The sequence below is a fragment of the Mobula birostris genome, chromosome 6 (genome assembly GCF_030028105.1).
Source record: "Mobula birostris isolate sMobBir1 chromosome 6, sMobBir1.hap1, whole genome shotgun sequence".
NCBI lineage: Eukaryota > Metazoa > Chordata > Chondrichthyes > Myliobatiformes > Myliobatidae > Mobula > Mobula birostris.
In genome coordinates, this window is record NC_092375.1 from 138,490,776 (window position 1) to 138,506,876 (window position 16,101).

At 36.5% G+C, this 16,101-nt stretch overlaps 1 protein-coding gene across 11 annotated transcripts in view; it reads right to left on the minus strand.

Moving 5' to 3' along the window:
* The window catches only part of hdac4 (histone deacetylase 4), a 498,261-nt gene that overhangs the window by 145,383 nt on the left and 336,777 nt on the right, over positions 1 to 16,101 (minus strand). For 10 of the 11 annotated variants that reach the window (XM_072261459.1, XM_072261453.1, XM_072261454.1 and 7 more), the window contains one exon: positions 11,117 to 11,248. The exons of the other annotated variant lie outside the window; for it this stretch is intronic. In XM_072261459.1, the coding sequence (XP_072117560.1) occupies positions 11,117 to 11,248 (132 nt within the window). The remainder of the gene's footprint in view (positions 1 to 11,116; positions 11,249 to 16,101) is intronic. 11 annotated transcript variants of the gene reach the window in all.

The window sequence follows — 16,101 nt, forward strand, 5'->3', positions numbered from 1 at the left end:
GGGGATCATCTGTAATTAACGCCCATCACTAAATGCACTTCAGATGTTGGTAAATCTCTTCTGTGAATCACTGCAATGCAGTGAACACCTAACACATCACAATACATGTTTCTCCACAAACAAAGGTTCCAAACCAAAGCACTCCAAACTTTGTTTTGTTGCTCATTCCTCATCACCAAATGATATACTTTCCACTGAGAAATGCATCATGAAATTTGGGTATCTACAGACATTATGCTTCTCATTTCTTTGCATGAGCTCTGTCTAAAACATAGGAGTTGCCGTCTCGAAAAATAACACTTCTGGAATACCACCACCTGGAAAGCACAATAGAATAAAACTATAATTTTGCTCTGGTAATATTGTCATTATGACAATGATGACTTCTTGCTATGCTTCATAAGCTTCAATAAATAATTTTAGTTAGTATAAGTCCCAACCATGACAATGCCACACTTATCAACCTTTAACAATACAACACTTTGAGAACTGCAGTTGCTATATTTCTTTCCATGCATATTATTTACTCTATTCTGCAAAACAAAATTTCAGCTTTACCCAAGCAGTTCAGCTCTTTGTTTTGTGATAATATAACCAGGAACTTAAACATTCTCAGGATAAGGATGTAACTGGCCAGGCCAGCAGTAACTTACTGTTTTCCTTAAATGGTAGAGCAACTCAACAGGGTGGTTATGAGTCAACTATGGAGTAATTTATGGATGAACCAGGTGGGAATGACATCTTGCCTTTCCTGAAGAGACTAGCAAACTAGATTGGAATTTGTAGAAGTCAGGCAGTTATACATTCACCACTGCTAATGGGAACTTCTTCAACTTTCAGATTTAAATACTCGATTTTAATTTTCCAGTTGGAATTGTGAAATCAAAACTAATGCCTTTTGATAAGAAATCCTATGACCTAATGCTATCATATCTATGTAGCACCTTTCAATCTACAATGGATATTCTCATCTCTCCTGCATAATGGACTTGGTAGTAGCAAACTGAACAATACAAGTCATTGAGTTATCATACGTTTGTACATAAATATAATCAAACATGAATTACAGTGCCTTTAAAAAGTATTCAATGCCCCCTCTTGTTTTCATGCTTTTTGTATTACAACACTGAATCAAAGTAGATTTAATTTGGCTTTTTTGACACTGATCAACAGAAAAAGGCTTTTGCGTCAAATTGAAAACAGATCTCTACAAGGTGATCTAAATCAGGTGTCCACAACCTTTTTTGCACTGCGGACCGGTTTAATATTGACAATATTCTTGCAGACCGGCTGACCCGGGGGGGTGGGGAGGTGTTCAAGTAGGGTTAAACTCACCTCAGCATGTCTTTTACAGTTAGGGTTGCCAACTTTCTCACTCCCAAATAAGGGACAAAAGTAGCAGTCAAATACGGGACAGTGTTTACCCCGAGAAAGACTACCATGACCATGAAGCCTTGCGCAGGCACCTGTGTGCTCATGCGTGACATGCGCATGCGCGTACGTGCCCATTTTTTCCACAAATCGTTTTTGACTTAATATTCCCGACTACACTGTACATACGTTATTTCTGCTTTATATAGGCTGTGTATTTATCATATCATTCCTGCTTTTACTATATGTTGGTGTTATTTTAGGTTTTTTATGTTATTTGGAATGATTTGGCAGGTTATTTTTTGGGTCTGGGAACGCTCAAAATGTTTTCCCATATAAATTAATGGTAATTGCTTCTTTGTTTTACGCCATTTTGGCACAAAAGGTTTCATAGGAACGCCCTACCTTAGCGGGGGAAATACGGGACAAGGGCGGTTCCATATGGGACAAACCAATTTAGCCCAATATACGGGATGTCCTGGCTAATATGGGACAGTTGGCAACCCTATGTTCAAGTTCAACAGTGCGTGACAGGGAATGAGGGAAGGTGCAGCAGACTCATGTTGTTCCTCACAGCCCGGTAACACATGCTTTGCGGCCCGGTGGTTGGGGACCGCTGATCTAAATTAATTGCAAATATAAAACACAAAACAGTTGATTGCATAAGTAGTCATCTCCTTTAATCATTTGTGAAGCCGACAGATTTTAGAAGTCACATAATTAGTTAAATAGAGATCACTGTATGCAGTCAAGGTATTTCAATTGATTGTATCTGGAAGGTCCAACTGCAGATGAGTCAGTATCCTGGCTAAAAGCTACACAGGAAGACAAAAGAACACTCCAATCAACTCTGCAAAAAGGTTATTGAAAAGCATAAGTTGGGAGATGGATACAAGAAAGTTTCCAAGTCACTGAATATCCTTTGGAGGACAGTTAAGTCAATGATCAAGGAATGGAAAGAATATGGCACAGATATAAATCTGCTTAGCAATGCAGGTCGTCCTCAAAAACTGAGTGACCGTGCAAGAAGGGGGCTCGTGAGGAAGGCCACCAAGAGACCTATGACAACTCTAGAGGAGCTAGCAGCTTCAGTGGCTGAAATGGGAGAGACTGCGCATACAATAACTTTCCTCGGGTGCTTCACCAGCTGCAGTTTTATGTGAGTGGCAAAGAGAAAACCACTTTTGAAAGAAACACATGAAATCTCGGCTAGAGTTTGCCAGAGGCATGTGGGAGACTCTGATGTCAGCTGAATGAAGTTTTCTATGCTCTTATGAAACCAAAATTGAACTTTCTGGCCATCAGACTAAATGCTGTTTGGTGTAAGCGTCATCAAAAACACATAATCCCTACCTTGAAGCATGGTGGTGGCTGCATCGTGCTGTGGGGATGCTTCACTGCAGTGGTACTAGAAGGTTTGGGAAGGTAAAGGGTAAAATGGATGCAGCAAAATACAGGGAAATCCTGGAGAAAAACCTGATGCAGTCTGCAAGAGAACTCCGACTTGAGAGAAGATCTGTTTTCCAGCAAGACAATGACCCCAAGCATAAAGCCAAAACTATACAGGAATGGCTTAAAAACAATAAAGTTAATGTCCTGGAGTGGCCAAATCAGAGTCCAGATCTCAATCCAACTCTGAATTTGTGACTGGACTTAAAAGGGCTGTTCCCTCATGATCCCCATGCAACCTGAAAGAGCTTGAGAAGTTTTGTAAAGCAGAATTGGGGAAATTTGCAGTGTGCAGATGTGCAAAGCTGATAGAGACCTATCCACACAGATTCAAGGCTATAATTGCTGCCATCTACTAAATACTGGCTTGAAGGGGGTGAGTAATTATGCAATCAATTACTCTGTGTTTAACAATTGAAAAAAAATTTAGATCAATGAGCAGAAGTACAGAAGTAGTCAAAGAAGATATTTTGCAAAACCAGCCTTAATCAGAAAAAAAACTCACAACTGTAAGATACTAGGAGGGATTTTAACTTTATTGATCTGCTCAGTTCAATGGAATTGGATGCCGTGATTTTAAAAAGACTGTATTTTATCTACCTTGAAGCCAGTGGAAAATTATATTGGGTCAGGCATAAAACAGGTATATTAATCAATATATATTGAAGAAGGGTCTTGGCCTGAAACATCAATAGATGCTGCCTGATCTTCTGAGTTCCTCCAGTATTTTGTGTCAGTAGCTTCGGATTTCTAGCATCTGCAGACTTTCTCATGCTCCTACGTAAATTTCACAATAATGGGCATGCAGTGCTTTACAATTATGAGGTATACAAATTTGTCTACTTTAGTGATTACTGAATAGCCTATAAATAGCAAGAAAGCATAATCAAAATTAACATGACTTACATGTGAATTTCTAAAATGGCAGTTATGTTATTTGTTAGGAAAAATATAGGGGAGTAATTTACCTTTGGTTGCTAGTATTCAAGAGTATTAGCTGCTGACTGTATTCATATATTTGTTTCTACTGAAACCTATAATACTCCCTTACTGTGGAATTGCATACCATTAAGATAATTTCTAGTATTAACTGCATTCAGTATTAAAGGGAATAAACAATGTTTCCCAACTGTATCAGAGTACTACTAACATCAGTCTTCTCTCTATTGGAATTAGTGTTCCCAGGTGGATCACCTCTATTCTTACAAAACCCTTGGGCAAAAGCTTACTTAGGTCAAAATTGACACTAGCTCCTCTTGTGAAGTGCTCAAGAATTAGGTGCAATACAGTACACTCATGTAATCAAGGGAAGATAACATTGTGCTATGCATGAAGGTGTCATTTCACCCAAAATGGTCTCATGATGCATGTAACATTGGCACTCACAATCTGCTTAATCTTTCTGAAAATAGTCAATGGAAAGTTTGAGCTTCATTCAGTTTTCACAGAGATATAGATTACCTTTTATTGGAGATTTGTAAGAAAGCTGGTATTCTAGACAAGGCACAGCACTGTGCAAAAGTCTTAGGCACATATATATAGCTAGGGTGCCTAAAACCTTTCCACAGTGCTGAATTTGTCAACGTGGAGCAGATAGCAAATTTGTAAATCTAGCAGGAGCAAAGGATGTTGGGGATGGTGAGGTTGGAGCATCATGGGAGGGGTGTGAGACAGGTGGCAGAGAAGGACTACCAAGGGAGGGGGCGTGGTTGCAGAAACACCCAGCGCTGAGACACCAGGCAAGGTCATTTCATTCAAAATAAATTGGTTTATTGATCATTACTTTATATCTCACTGGTGTTTCCTGCTAACTCCCCCCTCCCTTCCCCTTTCCCCGACCATGATTTCCCTCACCCTGCCCTCTTCCTACTCTCAGTACACAAGAGACCTATATTAGAATCAGGTCCATCATCACTCAATTATGCCATGAATTGTTCTTGTTTTCAGTACAAGTGCAATACATAAAATTACTACAGTGCTGTGCATCCTAGCTATATACATGTGCCTATGACTTTTGCACAGTACTATACATCTTGGATCAGTAAACAACCAAGTAGGAGACATTTTTAAAAAAAGCCTGCAACTGTTGAATTTCCTAAGTAACAGACATTTTGCTAAATCAGTCTGAACTGTGGCATGTGTACAGCACAGGAGTAAAATCTGCATAGTTTGAGATTAAAGTGAACCACAGTTCCAAATCAAGAGTAAATCCAATCTGATTATGTCTGAACTTCAATTATTTCTATTTACTGAAACCTAATTCTTTCCTGCTTGACTGCTATACATTTCACACATATTGTTCTATGAAGCAAATGCCTTTGTTTGAAGTTACAAATACCATTGCCCCCCAGGAGAAACTTCTCACTCTGAGAGTCAATATTGTTCAAGAAATGTGAAACTAAAAGCATAATGTAGAAGCCTAAAGAATGTGCACTTTTAAAAATTACGTATCATCACAGACCTTACAGCTAGATCTACTTTTCTACTACAGAGTAGTCATAAATTTTAGCCACTTTTCAAAACACAGCCACTTTTGCTGCTGTGACAACAGTCAAAGTAAATTTTTTATCAAAGTACATATATGCCACCACGTACAACCCTGTGATTTGCTTTCTTGCGGAAATGCACAGTAACTCCACGAAACACAATGGAATCAATGAAAGACTACACCCAACAAAACAGACCACTATGCAAAAAGCAACAAAATGTGCAAATACAAATGAAAATAATAATAAATAAATAAGCAATAAATATGGAGAACATGAAATGAAGAGGCCTTGAAAGTGAGTGCGGAAGTTGCAGGAACAGTTCTATGATAGGGTGAGTGAAGTTAACCACTCTGGTTAAAGAGTCTGATGGTTGATGGGTAATAACTATTCCTGAAACTGCTGGTGTGGGCCTTGAGACTCATGTACCTTCTTCCTGATGGTAGCAGCAAGAAGAGAGCATGGCCTGAGTGGTGGGGGTCCTAGATGATGATTACTCCTTTCCTGCAACATCCACTATCTTTGTAGGATTTTTTCTGAAGAGTCAAATTCTTCAAGAGGGAATTTGTTTGCAGGCTGTAGTTCACCAGGATCTGGCATAAATCCAATGGGCTCATTTATTATCTCCTATGTCATACAATTCTATGGCTCCATGATAAAATGTACTGTTGCCAGAAACAGAACATTAAACAGTAACCCCCTCTGCCTTCTGTGCAAATCAACATGAAAACAGATCAAGGTCTCAACATTTCACTAGGGAAAACTCAGCATTCACTAATCAATACAAACCATATTAATAAAGGACAGGATTTGTGGCATAGAATGAAATCACTCAGCTTAACCAGTCCATTCCAACATTTTTGCTTCACTTTAGCCTCTTCCATTTTCCCTCATCAAAATCCATCCAGGTAATCTGTTCTATATCATTAAACCCGATACGTTTGTCTGGCCTTCTATTAACCGCTTCTTTGTTATTTTTTTTCAATCATTTCTTGTGATTTCCACATTCTCACCACTCTTTCACAGAGAAGTCTCTTCTGAATACTCTACAGGAGTACTTGGTAACCATCTTACATTGATGTCTATTTTTCATTCACTCTGCATCTGCTCTATCACAAGCTATGATTTTAAAGATCCCATTTAGTCACTGTCTGATTTTATTCCTAAGAGAAACTTACTATGTTAATTTTTCTGATATGTATACTCTTCCATGTTGTGCATGGTGGCACATTTCTTCTACCTTTCAATTTCAAAGCCTAGTATATTTGGTTTACTTTCTTTAGACCCTTGCTAACCTGCTCACATGAGTTAAATCGAACAATAGTATACAATCCATCATCACTTCAATGTACAACACTTCATTAAAAAATTCAAAAAAATGAAGTAGATTTACCTCCTTATCAGTGTATTTGTAGCTTCCCTAGCTGTGTAACACTTTTTCCTGTCTGTAACTTCTATCATCCATATCATTATACTTTTTGAACTGAACACACTCATTTCTTGATGTGTAGATGGCCATCACATTTCCACAAGCTCCCCTTCCCATTTTCCCTCATCTTCTCTCTACGTAGGTAACTAAAATTACAAGATAACTTGCAGAGTGTAAAAAACACTAGTGAGATATTAAAAAAAAATCTATATTATACTTACTGATGACAGATAAAATTTTATGCATGAGTTTTTACAAACATACAAAAAGACAGCTTAATAATGTAATTATAGAGCCACACAGGACAGAAACAGGCCCTTTTGTTACCGTATCAATGCCAATTATTAGAGCTTAATTTCCAGATTTCATTTATATTCTTTTTTAAAGATTGCAAATATTAAGACAATGTTTAATGAAATGTACTTTGGCAGTAGTTTTCAATTTCCTTGCTTTATACTTTTCATTAGTTATTTTTGATATGAAAGTAATCTCACTTTTAGTAACTTGATCTCAGCTATCATGACTGCACGAGCAAAATTCACTATTTTTTCTTAGGGAGCTTATTTGCATTTGAAATTAATCATAGTTTAAGTCACAGTATAATATGGTTGAGTCAATAAATTCAAATACAAAGAACACTGAGACATTTCAGCTTCATTTCAATTTCATGTTCCTTTACAATTACAACAAAATGATTAAATAATTTATTGTACATATTAAAATAATAACATATTTAATATCTGGATGCTAGTGCACATTTCTGTATAGATAACATTAACCACTAAAGCTCAATACAACCAAATGCTATTGTTAACACAGAGAGCTACATGGATAGAGAACCATCAAATAGTCACATTTGCAAGTTGCAGCAGAAACATTTTGTTGTAATGGTACTTGGAGATACTTGGGAATTTTCACTAGGGCTCTTAGCCAACACTTAACAGTCTTCATTGAAGGATCAGAGGTGGAGAAGGTTAGTCACCTTAGGTTTCTAGGTATTATTATTTTGGAGGACCTGTCCTGGGCTCAGCATGCAAGTAATTACGAAGAAAGCACGGCAGCACCTCTACTTCCTTAGGAGTTTGCAGTGATTCGGCATGACATCTCAAACTTTGATACATTTTTATAGATGTGTATATAGAGCATATATTGACTAGCTGCATCATAGCCTGATCTGGAAACACCAATGCCCTTGAACAAAAAATCTTACCAAAAGTAGTGGATACAGCCCAGTCCATCACAAGTAAAACCCTCCCAACCACTGAGCACATCTACATGAAGTGTTGTGGCAGGAAAGTAGCATCCAGCATCAGGGACCCCCACCATCCAGGACATGCTTCCTTCTCACTGCCGCATCAAGAGCAGGACTCACACCAGTTACAGGAACAGTTATTACCCCTCAACCATCAGGCTCTTAAACGAAAGGAGGTATCTTCTCTTGCCCCATCATTGAAATGTTCCCACAACCAATGGACTCACTTTCAAGGACTCTTCATCTCATATTCTCAATATTTGTTATTTATTTATTATTAATAATATTATTTCTTCTTTTTGTATTTGCAGTTTGTTGTCTTCTGCACTCTGGGTGAACACCCTAGATGGGTCTTTCATTGATTCTGTTATGGTTATTATATTATAGATTTACTGAGTATGCCCACAAGATAATGAATCTTAGAGTTGTATGGGTGACATATATGTACTTCGATAATAAAATTTACTTTGAACGTTGAATCTCTAGAGAAAATAAATGATTGACAAAAGGTAATACTGACAAAACAGAAAGTAAACTAAACGCTTACAGTAAGATTTAATAACAAGATATTCTTGTTTGAAGATTGAATATTAAGTGGAAAAAGGTGTTAAACATTTTAACTGCAAATGCATTCAAATAGATGAAATGTAACCGCCCCCCCACATCAAAATGGAGAGTAAGATTACTTTCCAGTTGTTCCAACTGTTTTAAAGATTACACCAAAAAGAGTATCTTCAGTTAAAAAGAGAAGGGAATTATGCAGGAAGGCAACTCTATTTGAATACAATAAGACTTTCTTCAACTAATTCCAGAAGTTGGTTCTGTTTTTTTAGGCTTGCTCTATTTTTTCTCGGTGCTAAACACTGCAAAAACTAATGGTGAAATTTTTGGTTTTATGCCAACAACCATTTTTGCAATATAACAGCTTTCTTTCTATGATTAAAAAATACACTATGTCTTGGATTAAAAGAAGTGTACTTACATTACCAACACAGAATTTGGATTGCAGTTGGTGTACAGCACAATGAACACCATTCAATTTGTAACTGGGGGGGGGGGGTAAGGACTTGCATTTATGTAGTACTTTATGTTTAAAGAAACTTTTCGTAACATATTTTGAATCTGGGCTTTGCTTTGTCAGTTATTGTACAATCAAACATTGTAACAATCATATAAATTTCCATCTGAAAACGTGAAAATCGGACATACGCCTTATAATGGCAATGTGAACTGTGGCTCAATGGCAGTACTCTTGCCTTTCAGTCAGAAGGTTCTATGTTCATTTCAAAGACTTAAAGGAAGAGGCTGTCCTGACAATTTAGTACACGAATAAGGGAATGTTGCACAGTTAAAAGAGCTACTTTTTGGATAGGGCATTAATCACCCTCTTGGTTGGATGTAAAATATCCCACAGCACTGCATTGCAGGAATTTCTCCATTGCCCTACCAATTTCCCAACCAATACTACCCTAAACCCAAAACTTCTCCTACCATTATCAAATTACTCTTTGTGAGACCTTTATACTTCCTCCACAGCAAGACTGACCAGGTTCAAAAGTACTTCCACTGTTTTAAAATACTTTGGTTGATCCCAAGGTCAAGAATGGTGAAATAAATGCAAGTCCTTTCTCTCACTGATTTCAAGAATACAGGAGGACAAAAATAAAAGGAACTATTCATCTCAAAGCAGTCCCCTGCTATTCCTTCATAATGTGACAAATCTCACTTTGAACAGGACAATGACTAAAGTACTGTGTTCCACCAATAGACAGGTAATTTAATTATGTATGTATTTAGTAAGAGTAAAGGTAAATTGCAAAATTTGTTTCCACTCCATAACTTAGCATATGGATTATGAACATGTTGTATTTTGATACCAGATCTTGGTTGTAAGCAACTTAACTTTCGATAATAGGCATTACAGCCTCTGAACAAGAAGTGTAAACAAATAAATCAAACATTCAAAGCCTCCTTTCTCATAACCAAAATTCACAGTGATCAGATTCAGTGTCTGATCAGACTAATGTAGAATACAATATACTCTTCAAGTCACTTTGACACAAGAAACCCCTTAGGGCTTTCGAACTCAAGATGTGCAAAGTAAGGCAAGTGACATTCATGGATTTCATGGAAAACTCCACTGCACATATGGCTCCTACATGGCAGAACAGGCCTGTCATTGCACACAGTGGCAATCTTGAAAGAGGAGAACTGGGTAGAATATCAGAGGTGCATGCTGTTAGAGAGAGGATTGGGGGAGCTGGTGAAAGGTTGGTCAGGGAAAGATGCAACAGGTGATCAGGGAAAAACATATTTAGAAAACCTGTCAGATTTTTGGGATGGAATTGGGAGAGGGTGCCTAGTTAATAGGCAATCAATCACAATTTATTTTAACAAAGGTGCCTACCAACTGGAAGATGAGTATCTCTTGGCCTCTGCTAGTGCCTCAGGTAAAATAAAGCCCTCTAACCAACTGTGAAGCAGGCCTCCAGCTAAGATCTGAATTCTTGTGGGCATGGTATGTGGTTATTATTTTGCACAAGTGAAGACCTGCAAGTATTTCATATCATTTGATATCATCATGCGTGTCCATGTGCTGGCAAGTCACATGCAGAGAAGTACTGACAATAATTTCAGTTTGTGGTCTGCAGCTTTAATCTGTTTGGTAACTTCTGGTCAAGAAGCAGCACAGAGGAAGAATGAACTTTATACTAAGCTAAAGCTTTCTGACTTCTAAAACAACTGACCCTCAAGCTGTGGATCATGGGGTTAGAAGGATATATTCAATTGAGTTGAAATTGCTTTAAGAGGCCTTAAAATCTTAAGCATTCAGTGCAATGGGTTAGGATTAAATCTCAACATTAAAATTATGATTTACTAAAATATTCTGATTACTATTACCCAAACAATGGAGGCTAACTACGGCCAGACACTTATAAGCATTTTATTCTGATAACCACAATATTCATTTTACATGAATTATTTAAAGCTTTCTGAAACAGAATCAAAGGCTTATTATTTTAATTCAACAGGGAGAAAAAAAATCAGGAACTGGCATTGATATGTCGACAAAAAAAGCACTAAAGAATGCCCTTCACTGACAGCACTTTTTACTTATTGTTAACATACCTGGAACATCCATGGGTCTTTTTTTAAGAGTGGTTATGGCGCTGCCATCTTTTCTCCGTAGTAAAGGACTACTTCTTCTCTCTGCCACTTTCTGTTTTAGTCTGGACCGTACCTTTAAGTTTGGCTCAGATGCTGTTAAATGAAACAGCAAAAATTACATTTTATGAATATAATCCTGAGCCTTTTTTAAAAAGTATAATTCACTGTGGAGCCAGGGCAAAGTACAATTCTTAAGGACCTTTTCAATTTTTAAATCAGGAAATATCATATTTGAAAGGGTCTCAATTTTCCTTTTTGCTGGGTTCTGCTTTTACTAATCTACTGCCTCGTCTTACTCAAACAAACCAACAATGAGTGGAAATATTGGCTAATTCTTATTGGGGCAAGACATCTGTAGACCCGATTCCTTCTCACCCAATGCTCACTTCCTGCCATTGGAGAGCAATCAGGAATGGGAAGCATGAACTAAGGCATTTAAGACCTAATGTAGCATTTAATTCAGCATTTCTTAGTACTCTCCTGGCCTGTATAACTCAGTACTACATGAATATTTAAAAACAATTACGTAAGTTCCAACTACTATGTTAATGTCATTTCTGTCAGATGAGCCTTGGGAATTTAATGGTATAAATAATCAGCTATATAAAATGCATTGCCTTAGCAAAAAACAAAGAAAGGAAAGGCAACCAGTCTATTGATCACAATTCCTTGCTGCATCCTTACAACTTCATCAGGGCATTTTTCAAATTCCTCATGGTACTTTTCCTTTCTAGTGAATATTAATAATTACATGTAATACTTGGAATAGTATCCAATGTCATACATATTTTGCAGAGACTATAAGCAAAGTTAGAAATGAAATATTAAATTATATTCTTTCTGAAAAATTAAGTTTAGTTATTCATCATCTATTGTTAACTAGTAATTGCTATTGTTAATTCACCAAAGAAATCCCAATTTCAACTTATTTTGTTGTCCTTGGCTTTGAAATAGATATTGTGACTTTTTCTGTGCATAATTTTAATGCATCAGTATCAATTATTTAGTTAATATTGATTAATCATGTAAAAAAAAAGCAAACTTTCTGCAGTCTGCTGCTTCTGAGGAGTTTATAATCACAGGTCCAGGTATTATTTTCACAATATACAGTACTTGTTTAACAAAAGTAAACTATTCCTTCATAGTTCTGAATTTATAGAACAGGTCAAGATGCTGAATTAATTACTGCTACTTCAGTAAGGCACTGGGGCACAGGCGAGACACCTAGAGTCCTCAGAACTTTACGTACAAAATGATAATGCCAGAAAAATAGAGGGCAATGGGTAACCCTAGGTAATTTCTCAGGTAAGGACATGTTCAGCACAGCTTTGTGGGATGAAGGGCCTGTATTGTGCTGTACATTTTCTATGTTAAAAGAGAGGACTGAGTAGAAGAACATGTGGTCTCCTTTCCCACCACAAATGCAAAAATATTCTGTAATGTTATAGAACACTAGAGGACAAAATGGAAGAATGATCACTAAAAAAAAATTAAGCATAATAATGGGGCTGAAATTGAACAGTTCACTGGACCTAATGCTTGGCTTTTAGGGTTTTAAAGTAGGTTAGATATAGTGCATGTATTAGTAATGATCTTCACAGTTCCGTAAATTCTGAAAAGCTCCATGCAGATAAGAAAACCACTACTATTCAGGGCAGGAGAGAGGCAAAAATTCAGGGAACTAAAAGCCAGACCATAATTAAGAAAAAGGTAATATGACATTTAGAAATTTCAGTTTTATTGAGGATATAATTAAAAAGATAAACAATGGCAAATCAATGAATTGTATTTCTAAAAGTTACTGGAAAAGGGTGCCTCATAGAAGGTATCGTCATAAGGTTAGGATTCATAGGGTAATAAATTTATCATTTTCAGGTTGGCAAACTGAATCTAGTGGGATGCCTGGTGTTGATAGCTTCCGCTGTTTACAATCTATATTAATGAATTAAATGAAGGGCCCGGCCCATAATAGCAAGATTTGAAATGATATAAAAAAGAGAATGTGGGATGTAGGAGAAAGACACAAAGAGATTGTATAAAGAGTACACAGTAAAAGCTTGATAATCCACCACCTGATCATTCTGAAATTCTTACAGTTCAACATCTGGTGAACGAGATAAAACTTGCAATGCTTCATTAAACTCACAGGCACCCAGTTTCCAGCATTGCCGTTATAGTTTCTAGGTTCACTGGAAAATTTATAATATTACTGTGTAACGTTTAAAGAAAGTGAACTGAAAGTGTGTTGGGGCATTAGTAGGAATAACATTCAATACTTAGGAAAATCTGTCAACCTGCTGGATTATCGGAGTTTTTGTAAACAGTTTGAAAGAGTGAACAAACTAATATAGGTCGAGTATGAAGGAACACAAGGTTACACACAGGATACACCAAGTTAAATTGCATGTGCAGATGGTAATTAAAAGGTGATATGGGTTGGACTACAAAAATGGGTAGGTAAACCAGGAATGGCCAGGATATTGGTGAGACCACAACATGTGCACATGCCATTTTGGTCTGCGTATTGGCATCAGCGTAGGGAAGGACACTTAGATTGATTCTTGGGAAGAAGGTTCCTTATGAGGAAAGAGCAGGTAGACTAAGTCTAAACTCTCTAGAATTTAGCAGAATTAGAGGCAGTTTGGTGCGGAAGTGGATTAGAATGATGTCCCACTGTTATATATAGAAAGATCTTACTAAGAATACTGTGGAAGATGCAATAATTACTTGAGTCATACAAATTACTCTGAGACTTGGTTAAATCAGCTTTCCAACACCAACAGTGCGAAGTGTTTCAAATTAAATTTTCCAGTCATGTCCACTACGGATCTGTGTATGTAATCTGGGTAGATAAAGTAAATGAATAAATAGACATTTTTTTGGCCATATATTAGTTCAGAAAAGATAAGTTAATCCATCTGCAATCGTAGACAGCTTACTCTAAAATCAAAAAGTCGTCACACTTCCTAGTAAGGTAAATAAATTTAATTTACAGTCAAGATAGTCAGTAATTGCAATACATGTCCCAAAATCTTAAATTAGTTTGACACAACTCAGCTAATTTCCATAATCTGGAACAATTTTTCAAATGTATTAATCTATCGCTGAAACCCAAAAATTAACAACTTTAAATGAAGCACTTTTAAGAAGCTTTTAGCTTCTTTGAAAAAAAATTGCTCAGTAAGAAAATTGAAAATGTCTATTCTCTTTCTAAATTAAAAGTCTAAATCCAGTTGTGTTCTCATCATGGTTCATTAATTAATACAAAAGCAAATCACAGAAATGCTTTACTTAAAATTATACTTTTCTTCTGCACTGTCTGACAGAAATGATTAAGGAAACATGGAAGTGTGTTAGGTGTGATGACTGCATTGTAAGCCACTACCTGCTGGGTCACCAAGAGTATTAGTACCCTCTTCAGAAAAGGAGTAAGTTTCATTTTTGCAGAAATGCTGACATCAAATGTAACTTTCAAAACAAATATCTGCTTTACTGTGTTCCATTTTAATGCTCTAACCTCATTTGTTTATATCCAATACCCTCATAAGTATTACTTTCATGTACCCATGATATTCTTCGTTAAGTAGAGAATGGAATGAAATTAATTCATACAGGAAACAGCCTTGGAAAAATAAGCAGGGTATCAATGATTTGTTCCATTTAAATGGCATTCCTCTAATAACAGAATACCAATTTAAGTTCACATGGTAATACCATCAAATTCATTACCAAACTACAAATTCAAAATGAAATCAAATTTTGCAACTTTGGTAAGAATCCTGTGACTTCATCACATTTCAAACAAGTCAAAAGCTTATACTTCTAATTAAACAGTACTATTTTGACTTTAAACACCAATATACTGGAAATGAATGGAAAACTACAGTTTGGGCATAACTAATTAAATTTATGGATGTTTAAATTCTATACAAGACCTGTTGTTAGAAAAAAACTGAAACAAACAATAACTCTAGTTCTGACCAATCATTTCTGTAAAAGCAAGCATGATTAAAATGTATTTTGTACGATTATTACCCCTTTACATCATTATCTGAATACCACAATAAAACTCTTAAGATATTGTGTATATTTTTCTCTCAAGTGCTTGCTTGGGAAACCACTCATTTCCCATAGTGAATTACTAATCAGTTACATGATCCTTTGATTCACTATGAATTCAGGTTTTAATGGCAAGTTGTAAGAATATTCCATCTGATTGTGCGTGGGTGCTAGACTATGAATGCGCAGTCAGAGCTGGAGTGATTGGTCTGCTGTTCAACAGGAAGTGTGTGTGGGCAGATGACAAAGATCACCTCTTCATCTTGAGAATCAGAACATTTAATGGTAAGCTCAACAAAGCATCCACACAAATTACGGGCTTCTTAGTGCCAGCCCACTCAAACAGTTTCAGCTTCCTTTGAATTTCAGTTACTTTCAATGGTAGAAGCTCTGTTGTTCTTAAACAGTGGTGACCTATACAAAAAACTTCTAATTTGTCGACTTACAACTGGGATACTTTCATTCATTTTTGTTGATCTATCTAATTGGTATTACCTACTAAACACTATGCACTAAACACAATTTGAACAGCTATCATATAATTTAAAACATACTGTCTACATACTAAGAAAAATGCCACATTAAGACAAAATACTATTCAGGTTTCATACATAGCAATGCCAGACCTAAACTGTCTATTCTTTCATGCTTCCCAAAGTAGCAATGAAAGGATGATGAAAGGTCTGGACTACAGCAGGGGTTCTCAACCTTTTTTATGCCATGAACCAATACTATTAAGCAATAGTATTGGATCTGTGGATCCCAGATTGGGAACTCTAAAGCTGACAATACAAGATCAGTAGGTGTGGCAACATTAACACTGAATTATTTTGTTATCACAAAATTTCACTATTCCAGACTATTTCCATTTCCAGATTCACTTAATA